The sequence below is a fragment of the Solea solea genome, chromosome 1 (assembly GCF_958295425.1).
Source record: "Solea solea chromosome 1, fSolSol10.1, whole genome shotgun sequence".
NCBI lineage: Eukaryota > Metazoa > Chordata > Actinopteri > Pleuronectiformes > Soleidae > Solea > Solea solea.
In genome coordinates, this window is record NC_081134.1 from 36,289,578 (window position 1) to 36,314,516 (window position 24,939).

The 24,939-nt window shown below is 41.5% G+C and overlaps 1 protein-coding gene across 2 annotated transcripts in view; it reads left to right on the forward strand.

Annotated features, from left to right (window-relative positions):
- The window catches only part of scrib (scribble planar cell polarity protein), a 67,719-nt gene that overhangs the window by 23,091 nt on the left and 19,689 nt on the right, over window positions 1-24,939 (forward strand). For both annotated transcript variants that reach the window (XM_058642510.1, XM_058642522.1), the window contains exons 2-25: window positions 4,961-5,078; window positions 6,482-6,560; window positions 7,902-7,991; window positions 8,552-8,608; window positions 9,550-9,613; window positions 10,439-10,513; window positions 10,680-10,824; window positions 11,335-11,453; window positions 11,605-11,804; window positions 12,129-12,295; window positions 12,502-12,629; window positions 12,782-12,904; window positions 12,991-13,179; window positions 13,296-13,670; window positions 15,682-15,744; window positions 17,789-17,878; window positions 17,965-18,042; window positions 18,150-18,467; window positions 20,104-20,184; window positions 21,757-22,005; window positions 22,477-22,587; window positions 23,087-23,380; window positions 23,912-24,100; window positions 24,331-24,450. In XM_058642510.1, coding sequence (XP_058498493.1) covers window positions 4,961-5,078; window positions 6,482-6,560; window positions 7,902-7,991; window positions 8,552-8,608; window positions 9,550-9,613; window positions 10,439-10,513; window positions 10,680-10,824; window positions 11,335-11,453; window positions 11,605-11,804; window positions 12,129-12,295; window positions 12,502-12,629; window positions 12,782-12,904; window positions 12,991-13,179; window positions 13,296-13,670; window positions 15,682-15,744; window positions 17,789-17,878; window positions 17,965-18,042; window positions 18,150-18,467; window positions 20,104-20,184; window positions 21,757-22,005; window positions 22,477-22,587; window positions 23,087-23,380; window positions 23,912-24,100; window positions 24,331-24,450 — 3,522 coding nt within the window. The remainder of the gene's footprint in view (window positions 1-4,960; window positions 5,079-6,481; window positions 6,561-7,901; window positions 7,992-8,551; window positions 8,609-9,549; window positions 9,614-10,438; window positions 10,514-10,679; window positions 10,825-11,334; window positions 11,454-11,604; window positions 11,805-12,128; window positions 12,296-12,501; window positions 12,630-12,781; window positions 12,905-12,990; window positions 13,180-13,295; window positions 13,671-15,681; window positions 15,745-17,788; window positions 17,879-17,964; window positions 18,043-18,149; window positions 18,468-20,103; window positions 20,185-21,756; window positions 22,006-22,476; window positions 22,588-23,086; window positions 23,381-23,911; window positions 24,101-24,330; window positions 24,451-24,939) is intronic.

Genomic DNA, 24,939 nt, shown 5'->3' on the forward strand with positions numbered 1-24,939 from the left:
TTCACATCATCCCCCCTTCTGAACTTACAGTCTCTTCCAAATGCATTAGGAGCTGTCCGCACAAAAACAAGTCTCAAGTTTGTTTTTTTTTTATCATATGGCAGTTTTATCCACACAGAGCAGTCAAATGCTTTTTTTAAGAATGAGCCCCAGAGTGGGGAAATCTCAAAATGTAACCCTTACATTTTTGTGTAGATAACTCATATGCTAAAACGATGATGTCACAGTCTCTCTTGCACTGGCACTGTCGCTATCTCTGTTGTCGTCCTTCTCTTGTGTTTGGAGATTGTTTGGCCTTTTCACTTGATGATAACTTTTATCTCCTTTCCTTAGTTGCTCTGGATTGGATGTTTCCGTTACGGTTTCTGTTACCGTATATATTGTAATATATACTCATTGGAATAAAGTTTATTTACAAAAAAAGTTTGTACTCAGTCTGCATGCTTTATGTGCATGTCGTCTTTGTTTTTGGTGTTACAGTGTTACGACACCATGTACTGGACTGGCAGGTGTCATTTTGGGCACAACATTACAGTTAAATAATAACAAAAATACGCCATGGGTTATTGAATAACACATGACCTGTCTTGCTGATCTGCAATTTGTGCCTGCACTGCAGGGCACTAATATAAAACGGAACTATTGACTTAGCAGTTAAGCTGCACAAATGTTGGTCATATAGGGATTTTGATTGTGTGGGAACTTGCATAAACAAAATAATAAATAATAATGAGCCGGTGCTGATTATTAAAAATGGCAAAATCGGCAAATTAATTGGTCTACTGCTATAAACACACACTGCTTCTATTACTCATGAACTCACAAATACTGTCTGCATGCTTACATAGTGCCATGCCTGAGAGACATATGCTGAGCCCTCACTACTGTAGCCAGACAAGTTTTGTAAGATTACAAACAGTCACGTGTGTTGACTAAAGACCTACAGCACAGGATCTTCTCCCTGGTGACACTGCAATGCACACAAGCTTGCGTGCACACAAATGCAATCATACATCCTCAGGCACATCAACACTCCATCGGAGTGGAATGTGAGCTAAGCAGATGCAGATAACACATCACTTTTGCAACTTTTCTCACACACAAGCACACATCGCTTCTCTGACTCACAAACACGCACACTTCTCTCTGTCATAGGTTTCTTGTGGTTGACTGGGTTTCATTCGCTGTGTAATTATGGGGGATATTTCAAATAAGTACCCACACCACAGAACCCATTTCACACTAGCTGGAACTGGCCACCATGGATGCTTCACAGACCCAGTCCTCCCCTGTGGGAAACTCTATCATAGTCTAACTGAAGCTCCCCAGCTGTGTCACTTCACATCACTGTCCCCACAACCATCAGTGTGTTTCTCTCTGGAATTCAGAGTTGTTTAAGAGGGGACAAGGCATTCTGTGCGACTCTGATCTGGTCTTTCACTCAGCTAAACAGAATTAGCTGACTCTTAGAAATGAGTCAAGCAAAGGCTGCATTGTCTTGGTTTGCTTGTTCCAAATGCAAGTTTGAAACTCTATTTATGTGCACAATAAAGCTGCAGTGTATTGCACATAAAAAGTAGCATCATTTAAGCCATCACTAGTTTTTTGATCACTAGAATTCACTTCTGAAAATCTATGTGTGCTTGTGTGTGTTTTCAGTCATACTCAAACCTACTTGAGAGCTCAGATGTTCCTGGAGTCTGTTGGAGCTGCTCATACAGTTTGGGGGTAACTTCCCCAAGTGATTCTATCACCACTGAGACCACAATTGCCTTTACTCCCCACATCTTCACTAGCTCCTCTTTCAGCCTTCTTTTCAGTACTCATGGAGAATCCTATTTTCTACTATGTTGTTTGGAAGTGGACTGGTGTGAGTATGGTACATCTTACTGTACCTGCTCTGAAACCCCACACTGCCCTCTGCTGACATGCATGTCATTTACTGTAACCTTCTGTTAACAACTTCACTCCCTCCCTTAAACAAGCAACTCACCAAAACATCCAAGTTGCAGACTTGTAAAGGAAATGCAGCACTGTGGCTCTCGCCAACGTGCCAGCTCACTCTATAAATGAATACACAACCACAGCTTGGTCCTGTAAAGGCTGGTTGGTTTAATGAGCAATCTGCTGTGGGCGGTGGTGGTGGTGGTGCTACACTGAATCCCCCTGATCCCACTTGTTATTCAAATTGACCTATTGATCCAGAAACACAGATGTCCTCTGTTTAATTTGAAAGTACCAGAGTCGGACGCAAGCGGCAGGGAAATCAGATCTTGTTTTCATTGATGGAATTAGCAGTTATTGGTTGTTCTGAAAGCAAATGAACACAAACACGCAGTTGATGATGTGTTGAGAAAAAAAACATCAGTATAGGATTGGATAAGTTATTTGGCGCGTTGCAGTTTCTAAGAATGAATTTACTGCTGGGTACAGCATCATGGTCATTTCCGAGAAAAACAGCGGCAAGCTTGTGTGAGTGTCCACTCAGGAGTGAATGGCCATCTTTGTGAGTGTTCCTCATTACTTGTTCACAGGCATGATTGTATTATTGTGTAGCTTTCACTCGTCTCTGATGGAGCTCTGGACAATATCTAAAGTGGGTAGGAATGCACTGATGCCATTGCTTTTTTTTTATTGAATGATTGTTTAAGGTTACATCCACTTATAAACACATACAGCCCAATTTTAGAGCTCCAATTATGTTTGAAAACATGGGAGCTGTGCTGTAGTCTGGACAGGTAGAAACGGATACCTTTGAAAGCACTACCTGCATTCACTTTCTCATTACTTCTTATTGACAAGAACCTGTATGGCAGCTGTGAGTGCTAAGAACCAGCTTCCTGTTTATGTATATCGGCAAGGATATGCTCAGCGTACCTGAATGGTCTTATAATATATGTTTTTAGTTGTTTGTATGGATGCAGATTAAGTATGATATAAAGGTGAAACATGCTAAAATGGCACTTTGCAATGAAACACTTGTATATGGATGTAGCCTTTACCTGAATGGAAAACTTACTGATTATATTTGGTCTGAGATGAGTGTTTTGTTTCAGGTGAGGCAGACATTTGGGTTAAAATGATATTTTCAGGTGTGTATGTGCATACAGAGAGTCTTTCTGTCCGAGTGTCACCTGTTCAACCAACAAGGTTGCTCCCTCTCCTGAGTGCCGGTTCCCATCTGGGTTTGGCCTGATCACATGGTTGTTCTCGGCTCCTGTTTCCTATTCCCTGCCATTTGATACCTGTCACCTGCTACTCAGTGAGCCAACACCCTCTTTATCCCTTTCTGGCTGTGTGCTTTCCTGTATTTATCTCCCCATTCCTCCCCTCATTTTACACCCCTCCCATCAGGTGCTAATGTGAAGGACCAGGCAAATTCTGGGAAATGCATTCCAATATTGAGGAAAGTGCTGACATGCTTTGCATTGCACTGCATGTAAAGCCTAGATGGATAACATTGCCACCTCACTCCCCATCCAAACACAATGCACAAAACTAGTTAAGAGCAGGAAGTGTCCATCATCACAGGACTGAGTGCAGCTAAATTGCGGTTGTTCTTCTGGCAGCTTAATTGTACAGCTGTCTCCCAGCTGTATTTAAGTGTGTTTAACATTTTTGACAACCTGACAGTCTATATCAAAGAAGATTTTGCGTTATCTGATTGTCTACATGTTTAAGCAACGGACAGGAGTGCAGCAGTGCAAACATTTTTTGAAATCCTGGCTTTATCCACACGGAAACAACACTTTCTCTGTACATTTAAAAAAAACAAAAAAAAAACAAACATGCACATTAAGCTTGCATGTTGTGTGCGAACTCAGAACAGGAAAAGTAGAAGAAGATGACAAAAAAAATGGCCATATGGAATGCAAGAGAGAGGTGGTGCTATGCATCATTGTTTTAATAAAACAATGATGTATTGGTTGTATACATGAAAATGCAAAGGTGGCTTTTTGTTTTTTGTTTTCCAAAAATAGTGTTTTCAGGCTCCTCCGACATTGCTTCCGTTTGGATAAAAGGCAGATACCATACAACATTGTTTTGCTGATTGTCCTAAATTTCTTGTCGTGTGTACAGGCCCTTAAATCCTAATGCAATAGGTGGAGCTTGAAAATAGTCTGGATATTCTAATTGAGCATGTCAAAGTCTGTGGTTAATGACACACAAGAGATGTTTTCAGCAAAGAAAGCCTAAGGTTTAATTTGATTTAATGTTTAGGCTCCAGGCTTGTACATGTCTGCATTCAGAATAATGACTTAATAGGAATTCCTATCCTGCAACACAAGTTCCTTCAGACTCTTCTTCCTTCCCTCCGCACACGGCCTGAGAAGCCAACTTGCTTTTGACCGAGCAGACAGTAGTTCCTCTGTGGGCCGCACAACCATGGACTGATAGAGGGGTTAATAACTGCATAGTTTTTCCCGGTTACTCTTACTGTTCCTCGCAAGCCCGTCTTGTCTGTCAATCTGAACCACATATGACACGCAGACGCACCAGCACTGCTGGCAGAGGAATGTCTCTGAGAGCTGTCCTGTTCAACAACCAGCCTCTTGTGAAAGCACTTGGCATGGTCACAGACCCGGCTCTCTCCTCAGCTCTCCTATCGAAAGACACTTTGTTTAGCTGGCTTTGCTGTGGCGAAGAGGAGTCTTGAGGAATATTATGATGGAGTACCCAAAATTCTAATAATGTTTTATTGGATATAGGATATTGTTTATTAATCAATAACTGATCCACTTGGTGAATTATTTATCATTTAATCACTTTGGCTTTGCTTTTTGTTTTTATTTCTGGGTCTGTGATGCCTTTGGTTTAGTTTTACCAGTCAATCAAACAGAAAAATATCCTAACCGTTTTAAATTACGAAATACATTTTTGATGATTTGATGTAACAAACTGTCTCAAGAAATGTTTTGTGTTCTGTTTTGACCGCCAGTGTTATCGTTTGTTTCCACAGCCTTTCTTCAGACTACTGAACCTTCGGAAGCTTGGCCTGAGTGACAATGAGATCCAGAGACTCCCACCTGAGGTGGCCAACTTCATGCAGCTGGTGGAGCTGGACATATCCAGAAACGGTACAGATTACTGAAAAAAAAATTAAATAATTCATTCTGCCCGCACCAGTTTGCTACAGCACACATTTTCTTTATTTACACCTATTAAAATGACCTTTTCAAGAGCACAGCAACCTCATAAACGGGAAAGGACATGTTTATGTATTGGTGCAGTGAGTTGGCTCATAAAAATCTTTTCTGCCATGTTAAGACAGAGCAGCATGGCCAAGTCTGTTGGAGAATAAACACCTTCAGAAGCAGCTATTAGATAAATATTGGCTGTTCCTCTTTGCCAGATTATGCACTGTCAGAGCTGGTGTAAACACACATCTTGATGTGACATGATTATAAGGGGACGGCTCTTAAGTACAGGTGTGAATTTACCCAGACACCTGGAGGAAGCATTTGAGATCCAATCAGGCAACATGCTGCAGATTCATCACCAAAAATATGCTTGCATTCACAAGCAGAGATTTCTTTGTTGCCATCACCACAAAATGGCCACATTGACCACAATATAAGGATTTTCTTTTAATCTTTTCCTTCAAATGAATAACATTTAAAGCTATGTGCTTTGCTTGTGTTCAAATCAGCCAATGCCAGTCTGAACTAGGGCTGAGCAATAAATTGTGTGGATATAGAAATCACAATTTGAAACAACACTATGTCAGTCCCTGTCTGAACATGGCCCATGAATCTCCATGCTGTTAAGCTATTTGTAAGACAAGCACAGGCTGTAGTGTGCCTCCAATTACAACCACGATGCCGACCCAGCCCTTAGTAATACATGTCACAGAGATATAAGATGAAATTCATTCCAGTTGTGCATGCTATGTCACCGTCTGCAGCTCTTGTTGAACACACACACAGATATATTGCCCTCTCTCTGTCCTTGCATGCTGTACACAGACACACACATAGTCAAGGAGACCTGAGACAGCTGCTCTGCTACACACTGCACAAGGTGCTGTGAGAGCAGTGTGCAGTGGCGTGTGAGGACCTTTCCCATCTGTCTGCCTGTCTGCTGCAGGTTCAGCGGTAAAAGTACTTTACCTGGACGCACCAAAAGGTCCAATTTACTAATATTGGAGACAAAAGCAGACAAAAATGAATACAAATCAGTGCCTTTTTTCCTGCACACACTGGTATGATCAGTTATTAAATATGGGTTTTTTAACAGTTAGCTGTAAACAATCCTATTTCCGTCAAAATGTTACTTATTGTGGGGAAATAAAGTTGTTATTTTACACTTTTCAAACATTATCTCCCCTTAACATTCCCCCCTCCTTACTTCTGCTTTTCTGCCATCTGGTTGTGATTACAAAGAAACTAAAAATGATTCAGTCGAAAGAATATGACCCCTTACTCTCTGCACGTGTGTGTTCATGGTGCTGACTCCTGTTTCCTCCTCTTTTCTCCCGCAGACATTCCTGAGATCCCCGAGAGCATTAAGTTTTGCAAGGCCTTGGAGATCGCAGACTTCAGTGGGAACCCCCTCTCCAGGTAAGTGGATTGGAACAACCCATCACTCATTTCATCAACACTGTGAGAAAATGTGCTGGCTCAGATGGAACAAGAGAGGGAGAGTAACAGCACATGTTTGGAAAATAAAATGTAGCTTGAAAAGTGTAATTTTCTTTACTGTCATATTTCAAATGTGCAGGCAGTTAACCATATTGTGAGTTTGAATGTTAATCCAGGTTTTACTGCACTGGATAATCTTTCACATACAAAGAAATAGGGCTGCAACTAGTGTTTATGTCCTTAATCTTAATCTGTCTAGTTTCTTGATTAATGGATTTGTTGTTTGGTTCTAAAAATGTTGAGCAAAGAAACAAGAAAATATTCACACTTGCGATGCTCAAGTAATCGATTAATAATTGGTTCATCATTGCAGCCCCTCATGGAAATACAACCAGGGTCTGAGCTGCATCCTCTCAGACTGTTTTTGATTCTAAAAGACATTACCTAGCCTAGTTGAAACCAGTAGCGTCTGCCACCGATTCGATTTTTCTCTGCAGACACTTCTGGCAAGTACGCCGTTTTGGCCAATTCCAGAATCTCCTTAAAAAAGGGAACCAATCACAGCCCGCCTCTGGCACGTTAGCAGCTTTTGGAAACACGGCGGCCACCGAAGAGCAGCTGTCTTTTAATTCGGCTGTTGATTAGCCTGGGTGAGACATTAGCCAGGCTAGACTTACCAACACTCACAAAAAGCAACCAATCAGAGCAAGGTAACGTGTGTACTACCCAGTTAATTTAACACTGTCTCAATATTATAGTGCATGTAGATTCAGCAGACCGACAACAAAGACTATGCCTCTATAGTAGTCATCATATCGGCATGTTCAGTTTGATATAACTGGTTGTGATAGGTCTGAGCATTTTTAAGGATGAATGGAAACTGGTTTGAATGGGAGTGGGGCCAGGTCCATCTGTGAGAGCAAATAAATATGAGCTCACTGATTGGTCTCGTTTCAGGCTTAGATTTATACATCCTACAGAGCAAATGCCTGGAGGAGAATTATGTTTCCTATTACCAAACATGGCTGAATGAAATTAAGAGCCATGCCAACTAAGTCAGGATGCCACTGTCTTGAATTAAGATCGCTATTTTACTGCGCTCGAAAACCTTTTTGCATTTGTGATGTGTAAGTGATGTCCAAGTGGGTGTTTAGAGAAACAAAAGAACCACTGGGAAAAAAAGCTTAGACAATGAATATTTCACAGACAGGGTTATCTAAAGGGTCAACAGTCTGTGTGAGGTGAGGGAACCCATGTGTTGTACAACCGATCCCTATGAGACTCTCTCTGCTAATTTTCTCTCTTGTCTTTCTCCCTCAGATTGCCAGATGGTTTCACTCAGCTCAGAGCGCTCGCTCACTTGTCGCTCAATGATGTGTCATTGCAAATGCTGCCCAACGACATTGGAAAGTATGTACATATGCACAATAGCTCGGAGTAGAATATTTCATTTTCAAAATGTAGAAACGTTTTTTTTTTTAATATCACATAAATCTTGCAACTCTGCTTCCACTTCATTTAGAATAATGAAGTTTAATACATGCAAATGGAACAGAAATGAGTTTGACTTACTTAATTTTGTGTTGTAGAAAATCAACTTTCAAACTAGAGTACCAACATTCTCTATTTCTAGGTAATTCCTTTGCTGTGAATTAACATTTTTGTGATGTGAACTCTTGAAAATGTTGCTTTCTACCAACCTTGGGCATAAATGGCTCCTTGATACATAAGGAGACCCAGCAGATTTCCGAGGACTTGTCTAGTGGGCTCTTAGTTGGGCTTGAGGGCCACTGTTGTGTTCAGACAGATGGAAGAGCCCCTCACCATGCCAGGCACCCCAGACGAACAGACTTGCCATCTGACAAACCAACGTGCCATCTGACAGACCAACCTGTCTCACCTCTCCCCTCTCTTCACACTGCCTGCCAACCTCTTCCCTCTCTACCCTCCTCTCTTTTTTTATTTTATAGCCTGGCCAACCTGGTGACGTTGGAGCTCAGGGAGAACCTGCTGAAGTCTCTGCCCTCGTAAGTGTTGTGTTCCTTAAGTGTCCATGTGCTGAGCTTAGAGTCTCTTCTCTAATTCCCCACCATCAAGCACAGTAAGAGCCTGTTTGACACCACAAGATGACAATGGATCCATGCTGGATGAAAAATGCAATCTCCTACTGTTACTTTTAGGGATGGCTCAATATCACATACAGATATCAGCCTTGACTGTCAACCAATTCCGATATCAGTCCTATACAGTTGTTTTTACAAAATTACACTCATCTGTTGTGCGTTTCCTCCTTTTTTTTTATCATTTTTAATCTTAAGTCTTCAAAGTCCACATTGTCATTGCACCCTAGCAGACTTGTGCATTCCTTCCTTATATTCTGTTCACAATTATTTTAATTTATTTTATTTAACCTTAATTTAACCAGGAATAAAGCTCTTTGAGATTAAAAATCTCCTTTGCAAGAGTGTCCTGGCCAAGGCAGGTAGCTGCTTATATATATATATATAAAAAATTATATATACATTTTGAAAATACAGTATACAGAACACAATGTAGAATAGAATAACATAAAATCACATTATTAGCACTTTGAAAGTGTCCAATGAGGCCTTCAGTTTCATGATATTGGATTTGCACATCTCTTTTTTACAGCCTGTGCTTGGTGATTGCATGTGATCATTTTTTTTTTGTGTCCTACCAGATTTTTTGTTTTCTTTTAACAATATCCAATCTGGTGGTTTTTGGCTTGTATTGAATACTAATTTGGCTCATTCCTTGTTACTTTACTGCACACTCTCCATGAGCACACAAGCTATTTGGATAAGAATGTCTCTCCCTTGTTTTTCATAAAGATGCATATGTCATTGTGAATGAAAGATTTGTTATAATCATCATATGCAAAGCTCTGGCCTTTGTTTGTCCATGATTCATATCCATGTGACTTACACTCATGCTATTTTGTGTGTAGGTCTCTGTCTTTCCTGGTGAAACTGGAACAACTGGACCTGGGCAGCAATGTACTGGAAGTTTTGGTAGGTGAACATCTCATCCTGTTTAATCACGTAATATTTGGCGGATGATTCATTCTATTATTTTAGTGCTGAAACAACAACCTTAGTTACCTCTCTTTAAATAATAGATTGTATATGTGCACTGCTGCTGCTCATGCACATGGTGTGACATGTATTACAAATATCCTTGTCACATTCCCACCACATTACCTCTGATCCAGACGGCGTTTACATTGCAAAACATGGCAGAGCCGGTCTGTCAGACCTGAGGCCGTGCCTGCACTGTACCCCAGTGTAAGTGCCACTTTGAACCTGGGAAACGCCCACCTGTCTCAATAGAACAGAGTAAACAGCGCTACATGACCTGACAAGGGTGGAGACTGAGCAAACAGATGACATCATGATGAAACCTTGCCTGTCCGCATGTCTGTCTTAGGTTTCTGCTTTGCAGACGGATCTCCTTAATTCCGTTTTGTCAGTATGAATTTAATTTGAGCTCCTTTTAGGGAAACCTCAGCCTAGTGTGCCTGCGGCAGCAAACAGAAATTTGAGAAATTCCCACGAAGAGAAGAACAGCATTTAAAGATTGTACTTTGAAAGCTGCAGTACTTTTTTATAGCAGATGAAATAATGAAATCAGTAAAATAATCTAATTCAACTGAAAATCGTATTCCTGCAAGTCATACTGAAGTTTATGCCTGTGAATGTCTAAATTTGGTTGTGAGTGACGAGTAACCATCCAATTAATCTAGTTTGTTTGTGTCTGTGATTTGTGTTTGCTGTGGCTTCAGCAGATTTCCACTTTGAAGTACTAATGAAAATGCACAACCTCCTCCTTTCTGTTAGCCGGACACTCTTGGTGCCCTCCCCAACCTGAGGGAGCTGTGGCTGGACCGTAACCAGTTATCCTCATTACCACCAGTGAGTACCACCACAAGAAACCAATAATATTTTATAGCTGCTCTGTTAGAAAATACACATGCAGGAAAAACTCCCACTGGCAGACTTCCACCCCCTATTTTTTGCTGTGAGGGTAATGATTCTATTGTGTCTCGGTTATTAACCCGTGTTATTGATGTGTGCGTAGGAGCTTGGGAACCTCCGGAGACTGGTGTGTCTGGATGTGTCAGAGAATCGTCTGGAGGAGCTTCCCTCCGAGGTCAACGGCCTCCTGGCTCTCACTGACCTGCTGCTCACACAGAACCTGCTGGAGGTCATTCCAGACAGCATAGGTGAATAATACATGAATGAAAACACAAGAAAGGAAATATTGAATAAAATGCATACAATAAACCCTCGTGGCCCTCCCTCCATTGCAATACATGATGCATTAGATGCTCATCATATAAATGGCAATACCTGTCTTCTTTATTGCTCGAGGGTAGCATATTAAAAACAAATTAAAAGCAGAACAAATGACCAAATACTGATTTGCTTTGCTGAAGGATTTTCATTCTTTCATCGCCTTTTGGTGCAAAAAAAAGTCAAGGTTAATGTCTTATTAACAACTGTTGTAGGAATGTGTTTCCACTGTATGGGTGACTTTGCTATCCTAAGAGCAGCACTGCCCTCTAGTGGATAAAAAGGAAATACAGATCATACAATATATGCCACTCAAGACTTTTGTTTAAAAAAAATCATTGATGCAAATACATTATCACATTGTAGGTAAGTTGCAGTTTAAAATGGAGCCTTGTTGATGTTGTTGTCTCACTGCTGTAGTTTGTGTGTTGTGTTTCTAGGTTGTATGAAACAGCTGTCAATCCTGAAGGTGGACCAAAACAGACTGACCCAATTAACCGATTCCATAGGAGAGTGTGAAAACCTCACAGAACTCGTCTTGACAGAGAACCTTTTACAAGTAGGGAGCCATAAAACCCGCTCACGACGGTCTTGCACCGACCCAGTTGGGATTTATGCATGTCCATTCATTCTAAGTCCCATTAGCAGCCATTGAGTTTGAATATTGGTCACCCTGATGATTAACGGCCTCTGTCTTGCTCCTCTTAAAGACACTTCCTCGCTCTCTGGGCAAACTGAAGAAGCTGACCAACCTGAATGTAGACCGTAACCGCTTGGGCAGCGTTCCCAAAGAACTGGGCGGATGTGCCAGCCTCAACGTTCTCTCACTGAGAGACAACCGCCTGGACAAACTGCCTGCTGAGCTTGCAGACGCTACTGAGTTGCATGTGCTGGATGTGGCTGGAAACAGGTGACCTCTCTGAAAACCTTTAACTATTAATACTGTACAACAGCTTTTCTGCTCCAAGGTCAACCCATTTTCACTTTGTTAACTTGACAGGAACAAACAAGATAACCTTGTATAGATGTATTTTCACAGCTATGTTGCCAAAGGATAGAAATTGATGTATTTTGTAGAATAAATCACAAGGAAATATACATTATCAAAGTTTCTGTGATAGTTTTGTAAAGTTGTCAAGGAAAGGGTTTTGCAGGATTCCTTTCATTGTCTTCGTCTTCGCTACTCTTAGGAAAAGTCTGCAGCTCATCTCACCTCACTCCTTCTTTTATCCAGATTACAGAACTTGCCTTTCGCTCTGACAAACCTCAATCTGAAAGCCATGTGGCTCGCAGAGAACCAGTCACAGCCAATGCTCAAGTTCCAGACGGAGGATGATGAGCGAACAGGAGAGAAGGTGTTGACGTGTTATTTACTGCCACAGCAGCCTTCGCCGAGCTTAGGTACGCAGCCCTTTGTTCATACATTATTAGGTTTGGTATTATTTTTATCAGAGAGTCATAGGATGGAGATTTGGGTCACATTTGAAGCTTTAAAATATGTTTATAATACCCATTCCTAAAGTTGTCCATTCAAAGGCAATTAACAGACATCAGCTCAGTTAAATTTCTGTCTCTAACTGCACTTTTCTTTCTTTTGTCTGTCTCAGAAAACCTGTTACAGAACAGTGTGGATGACAGCTGGACAGACAGCAACTTGAACAGAGTGTCAGTCATTCAGTTCCAGGAAGAGACCAAGCCTGGGGAGGATGATGATGACGCTGCAGCAGAGTACACGGTGAGGAATCCTTATTTTGCTTAAAATTGACAATTTTATGTGTTGCATTGACACCCCTGTATCAGGATATGTATCATATTGCCAGATTCTATCCAATTTTGGCTAATGTTTGCTTTCACAAGCAAGTTTTTAATGAGTTTTCCTTTCTGCAGGGTCTCCAGCGCAGAGCCACACCACACCCCAGTGAGCTGAAGGTGATGAAGAAGGGCATTGAGGACAGGAGGAACGAGGCTTACTCATCCAGACCTGAAGGAGAAGAGTCACCTGACCCACAGGTACGTCCTGTAAAATGGTGATTATGTTAGGTCAGCACTTTGTTGTAATCAACGCATTTAATTAAAACTGGTGCCGGTGGTTTTAGGAGAAACGGCTTAGTGACCTCTCCAACCAAAGCCACGACTCCCAGGTGTCCAACAGCACACTGTCAGCTACTTCCCATGAGGACAGACACACTGTGACTGCCACCTCGCACCAGAGGGAGGACCTTGTGGATGGCCACTTCCCTCATGAGGAGGAAGAGCTGGATGAGATGGAAGTGGAGTACATTGAGGTGAATGTTTTCAACTTTTACAGAATTTGCAAGAAAAGGAATCTACAAGGAAGTGTATGTGAGCGAGCAACAGAACAAAAATACAGTTTTAAATCCTAAAATCTCCTTTCCTCCAGCCCACTGTGCACTTTGCAGAAGAGCCAATCATCCGTGGTGGGGATGAAGACGAGGATGAGGATGGGGAAGACGGCGAGAGGACTGACGAGGAAGACGAGAGGCCGCCTCTCCCTGCAGAGAAGCAGCGTCTGATCAGAAAGGACACGCCGCATTACAAGAAGCACTTCAAGATCACTAAGCTGCCCAAGCCCGAAGCTGTGGCCGCGCTGCTGAAGGGCTTCAGCCCCGACAGCCTCAACTCTCCAACAAAGGCTGCTGAGGAGGAGGACGAGGAGGAGGAGGAGGAAGAGCACAGTATTGGCACCCCTCAGCACCATCACAGAGTGGAGGATCTGGAGGACAGCCGGCAACAGGTCAACTCCAGCCAAGTGAAGGTAAAGGAAAGCCTCTTGAACTAGTTGGATGCTGTTCAAGAATAGAAGGAATAGGAAGAAGAGAAATATCAGTTTTCTCACCTGCATTTTGGTCTAGTGAAAAACCCAACATAAAGTAAGCTGAGAGGTTAATTACATACCAAATCAGTTATTAAATATAGTAATATTTGGACTTAGTCATCCCCTCTATGTAAACCTTTAAGGAAGCGTCCACATGCAGTGTCAAATAAATAATTTTCCATGGAGATTCACATCAGACACTCCACACACCTGTTCCTCTGGGTGTGTTCACGTCACGCTGAGATGAAAATATATCAACCTTTACAAATGCATCATCTTTTAAATACTTGGGGCCAAAGAAATAGAGCAAACTGGATTGTGTTGAATTCTTTTCCCCCCACACATTCAGATTAAAGCAGCACTTAGTCTTAGTTTAGATTTTTTTTCAGTGCGTTAACTGATTCAGTAAAGCTGCAGCTACTTCAGTCATTTCTATAACTCCAATGTTTTGGTTGCTTAGTAACGACAGGCACAAGACAGAAACTCACCTACTCACACACATCTCTGGCTCCTTCCACACATTTTTAGATGCTGCATGTGACTGGCCCTAATAGTGTATTCACAGAGTGATCTTCCCCTCTTGCAAGTTGCATTGAGTTTGGAGTGCCAACTTCCGATTTAAGGAAGTAGCATTGCACGTTGGATCCTTGTGAAAATAAGATGTCTGCTGTTTATCAAGGGGAATTCTTAAACGCAACTCAGTGGTATTTTTAGCTCAGTGTTTCTTGTACACACCTTTACTTTCTCATCACAAAGAGACAAAAGTACGAGTGCCCATGCACGTCATCATAAGATGTACGACATAAACATCAACAGCGTTACATGGTTGTGCAATTGTCAAAAGGATGTGAAAACAATGTCTTGTATCTGGAGAAGGATCAGATAAATAACACTCAAAATGTTTCTCTCTCCACACTGGATTGCATCTCGATCTTTGTGTACATAGAGATGACGTACTAGATATGAGCACAAGCAGCTGCAGGCTGAGTTCAGCCCTTTCTCGCAAAACACTGCCCCCATTTCAGCACTAAACTCACCATATTATCACCATCTCCTGAATTTAATTGTACTACGTCTTCATACTCTGCTTTTTATAACATATTGTGTGTGTGTCTGTTTGTGTGAATGGAGTGAGTGAAGTCTGCCGAGATGCTGCTCTTCAAAATGAATCTTGTTAATCATTAGTATTTGGGGGGGACTTAGATGATATTTGTTGATTTATCATGCACTGTGATCAAAGACCATCATCTCACTGAATCATTACTGTGTGTGCGTGTGTGTGTTTTTGGCTGTGGGTCCGTTTTGTGTGCCTGACCACAGATCAACCAGAACATGTATTGGCAGAGCTGGAATGTGAGATCCAACGAGTCTTGTTTGTGTCATATGGTAATAAACCTTTAGGGGATATTCAATCTATTAAATATTAAGATCCTTTTTTGTAAATCAGTTTCCGGAAGACACGTTTCTTTGAATTGTTTTTTCACCTTCTGTAAATTCAAAGTCATCTTCCAGATATGTTTGATTAATTTAAGGCTGAAAGGCCTGTTTTCTAAATTAAGGTTTATTCCTGGAGGAAACTGCTGTTTGTGGTGTGGAGGTTGGGATTAATCTGGTTTTGGGAGCTTTTGCCCTCTTTTGTCCGCTCTCTCTCTACACTGTGTGTGTTTTTTGCACTACAGCTCAGCTCCTTGGTCTTGTCTTTCCATCTCTGCCTGTATTTGCTTTTGGTGGCTTGGGAGCGAATGTGGGATCGCTTCTTCTTCCAGGTGACGTCCACCCCGGTGGACTTGAAACTCCCACTACCTGCAAGCAGACTTGTGGAGTGTTTTTGTGTGTTTGGTGACGAATATGGTGAAGTGTGAGGAAGTGTTTTTCCTTGGCGTGTGTGTGAGCATATTTTTATTTTGGCCTGACTAATCCGCATGCTTCTTGCTGGTTCCTGTCCTAACAGGGGGTGTCATTTGATCAAGTCAATAATCTGCTGATTGAACCTGCTCGAATTGAGGAGGAAGAGGTCTGTACCTACTTTTTCCCGTCCAGTCTGTCTTTCTGTGTCCCTCACTCACCCACTCATTCACCCACCTGCATTTACAGGTGGAGAAAATACCCATTGATATCCATTGTGAAACCAAGCCAATCACTAGGGACCCCCTAACCATAACTTATCATGGATCGGCAGTGTGGCAGAGCCTGGATGCAAGAGCAGTTATCATATCATATTCATTCAAGTTGAATATTTTCAGTGGAAAAGCAGAAGTTCAGGAAATTTAAATTCCATCTGGGGAAATTAATCTAACTTTTTGTTTGACATGCAGGTTTTTTTCTGTTGTATTCATGTCACTAATTAGGATTTTTTTTCTTTTTACCAAAGCTATCACAGTGTTGGACTTTTTGACTCTTCTACCCATGTTCTTTTGGTTATAAATATCAGCTTTTGACATAAAGCTACAGGGTTAATTTCAATTCTCATCTTGACTCATTTGGGGCTGCAACTATCCATTTATTATTAATCGGTTACTATTTTGATAATCCATGTATCATTTTGAGTGATAATCAATATTTTAAGCTTCCTACATGTGAACATTTCCTGGTTTCTTTGCTCCATGTAACAAAGAAATCATTAAAAATGAATAATCCAGAAAACAATCAACAGATCAATCAATTATGGAAATATTACCATTAGCTGCAGCCTTAGACACATTAGATCATTCGATCAGCATGAAAGCCCAGTGTAATTGGGAATTATTTATCACTGCACAACTTGCAATGTGCAAAGTAATTCACTGTAAATGCTGCTTATATTTCAAAAGAGATCCACCATATTTTATTATACATAAGTGGTTAGGTTAACCATCCAACACATTCCTAATAATTACGTTTTCACCACAAAATAGCACGTCTTATTGAAGTTAGGTTGAGGCACTCCGAGTCCTTTATTAGGTTCTGCCACACTGCGCCTCCTGCCTTTTCATTGCTTCTGCTGCTTCACCCCTTTTCATCCCCTGTCTATGCTGTGTTGCCCTGGAATGAATGGGCTGGTCACACTCTGATGAAGTCAAGCCACATCACCGGCTTCCTCCAGGACTGTTTTTTTTGTTGGTTTGTTTGTTTTTTTTTTGGATACACAGGAATATAGAAATCGCCTGTAACTCGGCTGCCAGAAGAAGAACTCCAGTTGGATGAAGAAACTTACTTATTAATAGTGTCTTTTTAATATTCCTTAATATTACAATGCATCAATTTACGTCTTATTTTATATTACAGTTACATAATTGTCTATTTAATCTTGTATGATTGTGTATGACAACTGTACACTTGTGCTGTTTAGTTTTCATGAAGAGAACAAAGCATTTTAAGGAACAATGCCATCGTTTTATGACAAATGCTGGTATTTAATCATCACTGCACACTTTAATATCATCTCCACATCCAGGACACGGCACGCTCATCCTGTCATTTCCTTTTTTTCCCTCTACACGTTTCTCATCTGTCTCTATTCCTCCTTTTCTCTTGCATGGCTTGCATATACATAGAATATACACCACTTAGAAACTTTATTTAAAGACTAGTCTTTTTTTTTTTTTACAGAACACATATAGCAGTACTTTTTCCATATTAGGCTTTAGCCTCTGAATTCAAGTGAAGAAAACTCACACTTGTGTTTGTTCAGGTTAGGTTTGGAGTCTAATGTCAGTCAAGTGGTAGATGACTATGTTTGGCTACTGTAGCCTTGTTTTTGTAAGGCTTCGCTACTTTGTCACTCCACCTTCCACTAATATTGACGTTAGGCTTCCAACAAGTCAGAGTTTCTCTCCTTTCACGTAACATCTGTTTGGCATGATCACAGGATGACATTAATGAGGTTGACACCACCTTCTGGCAGGGAGAGGGAAATCACCCACAATTTGAATCATATTGTATAGACATCTACTTGAAAAGAAAAATCTAAAACAAAACAATATATTGTGGGCTTCTCCCTCTCACTCTGTCCTAAGTTGAGTGGTGTTAGGCAGGTTTTCACTTGTAGTTGTGCTCACTGCACCCTCCTCAACTTGCAGCACACCATCAACATCCTACGACAAACAGGCGGCCTGGGTATCAGCATCGCTGGAGGGAAAGGCTCCACACCTTACAAGGGAGATGATGAGGTAAGACTTCTACTGAGAATCTGTATGTTTTTAATAAATCAAAAATCATTATATAAGTAAAAGTTTGAAATTTGTTTAATTTGCAGGGAATCTTCATCTCCAGAGTGTCTGAAGAGGGTCCTGCAGCCAGAGCAGGGGTAAAAGTGGGAGACAAACTCTTAGAGGTAAAGAGGCAACAGCTTTAGATTAGTAACTGTTAGCTCTACTTAATAGTAATATGTATAGTAATAGAGCATTGAATGATTGTCATTCTTTCCATTTTGTGTCACAGGTAAATGGAGTAGACCTCCATGAGGCAGAACATCACACAGCGGTGGAAGCCCTCCGTAGCTCTGGTGCTACTGTTTCCATGACAGTGCTACGGGAGCGTATGGTGGAACCGGAGAACGCCATCACCACCACGCCCCTGAGGCCAGAGGACGACTACTTCCCACGGGAGAGACGCAGCAGCGGCATCGCCTTCAACATGGAGCCGAGTCTCAGCGGGCCCCGGCAGCGGTTTTCCACCTCCCTTTTCCGCAACGACAAGGGCCTGGGATTCAGCATCGCCGGGGGAAAAGGCTCCACGCCATACCGCACAGGAGACACGGTGAGACAAAAGCTTTCCGTTATCAGCATACATACGAAGAAGAAGTTAACAAATCTAGATTAGGAAGGCAGCTTTAAATGTCTCTTTTATTTCGCAGAACTTGTCATTACATTGGTGCAGATCCAAGAAACAAGTTTGAAGACTCAGTAGGGAAACATGCTACAACAAATCATTGATTGAGGATTTACATTTCTGTAGTAAAAAGATCAGCTAATATTTATATATAACTTAAGGCTTTGCCCTGTTATATGTAAGCTGTAGGGTATAACTACTGTCTCAGTAAAACAGTGATTAGATCTTATATAGTGTAGTGGCATTCCCACCCTGCACACAGGAAGTGCAGGTGTGAGAATAGTGTGCGAAACGCGAGATGGCTGAAAACATAAAGAAGCACTTCATTCACTTCAGTCATTGAGCAATTTGATGGGATAAACTCATACGACCCCCACCTCTGCGCTGTCACTGTATACACACAAACTCTCCCTCAGCCTGTTTTCAGGTGAAGATGCAGCATACAAATGATGTCACATTGTTTCTGTTCACAAAAAAACAAAACAGAATGTGCAATCGTAAAAACTTGCCATTGAATTACAAATCTAGAAAATGCTTCCAGATGAAGTCTGTTAAAGATTCAGATCACAGGTTTCAGTGAAAGAGGAAAAATGATTGATGACCAATTCATTTTACAGATTGTATCTTAACGTTGAGGAGTTGTGCCACTGAGTGTTTGCAGTGACAGTCTCAGCTTCAGGGAAAAGCATTTACAGTCATCACCAGGGAGACAGAGATATGAATAGCCAGCCTTGACACTTGATATGTTCAGTGTAACTGGACAGGGTGAGGTGTATATTTGGGCCAAGCCAATACGACATTGCAGCTGATGGAGTTCATGAAGCCCACAAAGAGGAAAGGACTCATAAACGTTTGATAAAGGCAGGTCTGACTGCATGTCATGCCTCTCTTTCAGAACGGATTTCAGGAGCCGCCTTTTATTTTTATTTTTTTTAGGTAGTTGATTTGAGGAGACATTGCTGTCTGCATGTTGACACATTTTGTTTTGCTGTGGCAGACTCAGTTCGGAGTTCAGCTGGATTTTATTTGGTTAAACAAATTGTGTAATTTTTCTGAGCAAAGGAGGTAAAATGTGTCATGGGTTTCTTCTTTTAATGAGCATCTTGTGCAGCTGATTTCAGTTGTGCCTTAATGGAAAATTGTTGTCGTGTTTTTTGTGTTTTTTTAGGTGTGTGTGTGTGTTTGTGTGTGTAAAACCTGGTATCAAGATTTGTGGCATTGTGTGCTACTGGTGTTTCACAGTTACTCTAATAAACCCTGGTACCTGTTATGAATAAAATAATCTATTTCGGGCTGTGTTCCTCTCAGTGGGATATCACATGCTCACTGATGATAACCCCCTTTGCAGACAGCTCACAGTAAGCACACTGATTCATCACAGGATTGCAGCCTGTTGCACCAGACCTTTTACCACCAACACTGTGTAATTTTAAATAATTACTTAAGAAGCCATTTATAATTACTCCGTAGTCTGTGGCTCCTGCTTCAGAAAAAGCATGAGAAGTAGAGTGCATCTTCCAAATTTGAGTTGGTTGTTAAAGTTTCTTCTGTCTGTTCTTTTTAGGGAATTTACATTTCTCGCATAGCAGAGGGAGGAGCTGCAGACAGAGACAGCACACTGCGTGTAGGCGACAGGGTGATTTCTGTGAGTACTACACCACCCCCACATCTCCATCTGGACACGACGGTAGATAAGTGTGAAAAGCAGTGGAATGTTTCCTTTACACCGCTTTATAGATATGACAATAATGGAAATGATTTATTTTTGCTTTAAAGACCCTAGTAGTGGTTTAAGAAGGGTTAGAGACTGACAAATGGGTAATAATATTGCTGTAGGTTTTCATCATGATATAATTAATTTACTATAAATTAAGATCTGTGGCCCTTCTCAAGAGGAAGATGCTCCATTTTAAAGCAATGTAAAGGAAACACTTGTCATTTTTGTCTGTTTTTCCAATGTAACTATACATGCTGTGCCCACCCAATATCTGACCTGATCTAAAATAGATCAGACAAACTTAATTAAATATCAAGTTGATGCATCAAATTTAACAATTAATAGCAGAAATAATATAGTAATAAAGCAGTCTAACTGATTCTAACACCAAATCTCTCTTCTTAGATGTACATAAGCTCTTCTGCTGAGTTCTTCCTGCACTGAATATCTATGGTTCTTTTGTTTCCTCTGCTTATCTGCTTGGCTTTGCTGTCTTGTATGTAGCCGGTACACGAGTTACAGCATGACTTTTCTTTACACATAACTGTGTCACTCACTCGTACTGTTAATCCACTGAAGATGACAGATTTTTTTGAAGTCCCTCCTTGAGAACACCATACATTTTTTATTATTATAATTCTGCTTTGTTTCTGTGTTCACTCTCCTCTTTCATGTTGCAGTTTTTCTTCCCTGCGTAGTCTTCCTCTCTTCCTCCTGCATGCTCACTAATGCTTAAAGTGTATCTCCTTTGCTGCTTGGTGGTGGGGATGGTTTTGGGGAGGAGTATGCTGAGCCTGTCAGTCTGCTGCCGTGGTACACACGTGTCACCACGGCAGCAGCCACGACATTGATTCAGCTGATGGTAGGAGCTGGTACTGTCGGGTCAGTGCTGACCTCTGCTTGTCACTTTGGACCACAATACAGTTTTTTTTAGATCGTGCATGCCTAAAAGCTGTCCCTTCTTTTAAGTTTATACAAGGATGTTAACAAAACTAATTAATTAACATTTTCTTTTTTATGACATAGTTGCGGATGTCTCTGCTTGCCTTTGTTGACTTAAGCTCAAACCTTTTAGACAAATTGCACACGTACACTTGTGTTTTAAGTCAACAAAGGCAAGTAAGTGTGGGAAAGTAGAAAACGGATATATTAAAAGATTATAAGATTAATTTATGGAATCATTTTGCTTGCTCATGGCCTCTTTTCCTCAGGGTAGTTCTAACAGCTTAAATTGCCTGCAGTAGCCTGCTGTTACTTCCGCTTTTTCTCTGCCTCTCCCTTTTGCACTGTAAAGGTTTTGGGTTCTTCCTAAAACAACAGTACTCACATTGGTGCACTCACAAAATCCCAGTGAGGTAAAATCAGATTGCGATGGATATTAAATCTAGATAAATAAAGAGATAAATGTTCATCCTACCAAGGGCACACGTGGCTGGTTGTCACTGACAACATTCTGGTGGGCGTTGACACCCTCCGTGGTTGCTTTTATTGTCGATCCAGATCAATGGTGTAGACATGACAGAGGCCAGGCATGACCAGGCAGTAGCGCTCCTTACCGGCACCTCCCCCACAATCGCTCTCCTGGTGGAGCGAGACCCGAACACATCGGGTGGGTCTCCAGGTCAGTCCCGGGCACGTGCCCACTCCCCCCCACCTCCAGAACCCTCAGATTCTCCAGACCAGGACGAGGAAGGTCTAACTCCTCATGGAAACCACCTGAGTCAGATGGAAGATGAATATCCAATCGAGGTGAGACGCCGGGAAGCCACTTGAGCACTTATGCTCAATGACTTGTTTTTGTTTTATTAGACCGTGTTGATGAAGGCTTTTTTTAAAGCACTCAGTGTTATTTATACGTTTGTTTATTTGGCCCTTGCCTTAATCTTAATGCTGTCCAGCTCCAGAGAAGATGGTGCATGGTATGAAAGCGTGATCTAATTTAAGTATTGGTGTGCTATAGACTGTAACCAGGTAATAGCAACTGAATCAATCCCAACCAGGGAATAATGAACAAACCTATTGCTATTTACCTGCTTATAGCTGTCAACTTGCGGTTGAAACTGAGTGGTTTGTGTTTGTTTGAAAAATTACAGAAATGTATAGACATAGGCATGATGGTTATTCACAGGGAGGCTTGTCATGATCTGGTACATTTCTCTTGTGTGTTTGCATTTGTCAAAAGCTCTTTTCACTTCAAGTTTTTGCCTCTTGTTCTAACAGGAAGTGATCCTAATGAAATCAGGCGGCCCTCTTGGCTTGAGTATCGTGGGAGGCAGTGATCACGCCAGTCACCCTTTCGGCATCAATGAGCCTGGGGTTTTCATCTCAAAGGTATTATTGTAAAAGAGTTGGGAATTTTTCCAAAGTTTACTGAATGCCCTATTATTACCACTCAGTGGGTTTCCATCAGCCCTGCTTTAATGCGTATTTTTGATTTGCAAATATGCAAAAAAACTTTTATGCTGGTGAGGCGAAGACAAGCAAATGTAATGGAAATGATGAATAAAGGATAATGTTTAGAAACCAAGGGACTGCAATGTCACTCTAGCTTCCATATGTCACTGCAGTGGGAAAAATAGCAGAAAGGGCAAATGTCAACATATAATGACTTAGTGCAAAAAACAATATTAGTACCATAATCAATGGGAAGCAGCAACAAAACACATTTTGGGCTCTTTATTTATGTCATCAAGTTTCACCTCCTACTTATCTCATAATATTCACTTATCAGCAAACAAACATAATTATGCATTTGCCTTTTAAATTTCCACCTAAACAATACTGTACCTCTTACCCAACATGTATCTCACTTGCCCCTTCTTCTCCTCAGGTGATTCCTCATGGTCTGGCATGTGAAAGTGGCCTACGCGTTGGGGACCGAATATTGGAGGTGAACAGCATCGACCTGCGTCATGCCACCCACCAGGAGGCAGTGCGCGCCCTGCTGGCCAACAAGCAGGAGATCCGTATGTTGGTGCGCAGGGACCCGTCACCGCCTGGGATGCAGGAAATTGTCATCCAGAAGCAGCCGGGGGAGAAGCTCGGCATTAGTATTCGTGGAGGTGCCAGAGGTCACGCTGGAAATCCCCTTGACCCCACAGATGAGGGAATCTTCGTCTCTAAGGTATGACAACCTTTAACTTGTCATTTCATTGAGGAATCTATCAAGAATGTGATGTTTTGCCCTTGTTTGGGATTTTTTGCTGCAGTACATTTCAAAAACTAAAGGACGGATTTGGGGACATTTTCTGGGGATGTATGTTATGTTATGTGCAAGGGAAGAATTTATGAGATTTTTGGGGGTGATTCAGATCCTGCATATTTGAAAAACAAATGTTAACCTTCCAAAATAAGGACTGATGATGATGAAGTTAATCCTATTTAACCTTATGTTACTGGTTGGCATTAGAATTAGTTTTCTGTGATCAAATGACGATTGCATAGAGCTTCACCACATGCATTTACACCCAAGTACTCCAGGTGCTTTCTCTAGTTTGGAGGCTTTTTGAACACTTTTAAAGGAACTGAATCCCAGTCGGTTTAAATTTCTTTTTAAAACAGATGTGAATCTTGTGAGATATCGGAGTCTATTGACACTATGGGAAACTGAGTGTCTTAAAAACAGGGAATATTCTCTCATTGGTTGATCAATCAGGTCAGTTCAGCTGGAGCAGCGGCAAGAGACGGCCGACTGCAGGTCGGCATGCGGATCCTGGAGGTGAACAACCACAGCCTGCTGGGGATGACGCACACAGAGGCGGTCCGAGTGCTTCGTGCTGTGGGAGACTCTCTGGTCGTGCTAGTGTGCGACGGTTTTGACGCACAGAAAGTGGCGGCTGTGGAGGTGAGAGTCCTTTAGGAGGAAATCTACAGAATTTTACTTTCACTTGCAGAGACAGGAAAAGTGAAAAAAGGGGTATAAACTGTAAGGTTAATATGTTTAATCAACCTCTACGTTTTTGAAGAATAGTACAAAATGTATTGATATAAGCTGGAACCATGTTATTTTTGGCATTTCATAAGAGAGGTGTTTTTAAAATGTGTTTGCAAAACTGTTTCTGGGATGATTTGCAGGCATCTCCTGGCATCATTGCAAACCCATTTGCAACAGGCATTGTACGAAAAAACAGTATGGAAAGCATCTCTTCTATAGATCGTGATCTGAGCCCAGAGGAGATGGAAATCATGCAGAAGGTACGGCACGGATTACACACTCACACTCATCCTGACTATGTACATTAGTGAAGGTCAGGTGCTGCCACTCAGTGACTCTGCTTATGGGTCTTATTGTATTCATAATTGAGGCTTTACTTCAGGCAATACAGAGCTTTATTTCAAATCAACACATGGATCAAATACAGATTCACTAACACTGTGCTTCCACAGCATTTTCATGTTGATAGATGGAATCATGTACCCATGCAAACCACTCCTACCCATCTTTTCCAACAGAGCTGCCAGAAAACGCCAACACAGTTGTTCACTTTGTTTAGTGTAGCTTTTTGGGAGGCAGCCCACACCGAAAGAATGTCAGGATCGCTGGTTTACTGAAGGCTATTGTTTGTTGCTCCTCTGCACCTCCACACACACACTCATCAATTTAGTTTTTGGTGATACAACTTTCATCCGAACACATGCTGCCATCCCATATGGAATTTTTTATTGGATTAAACTGCGCAGGCT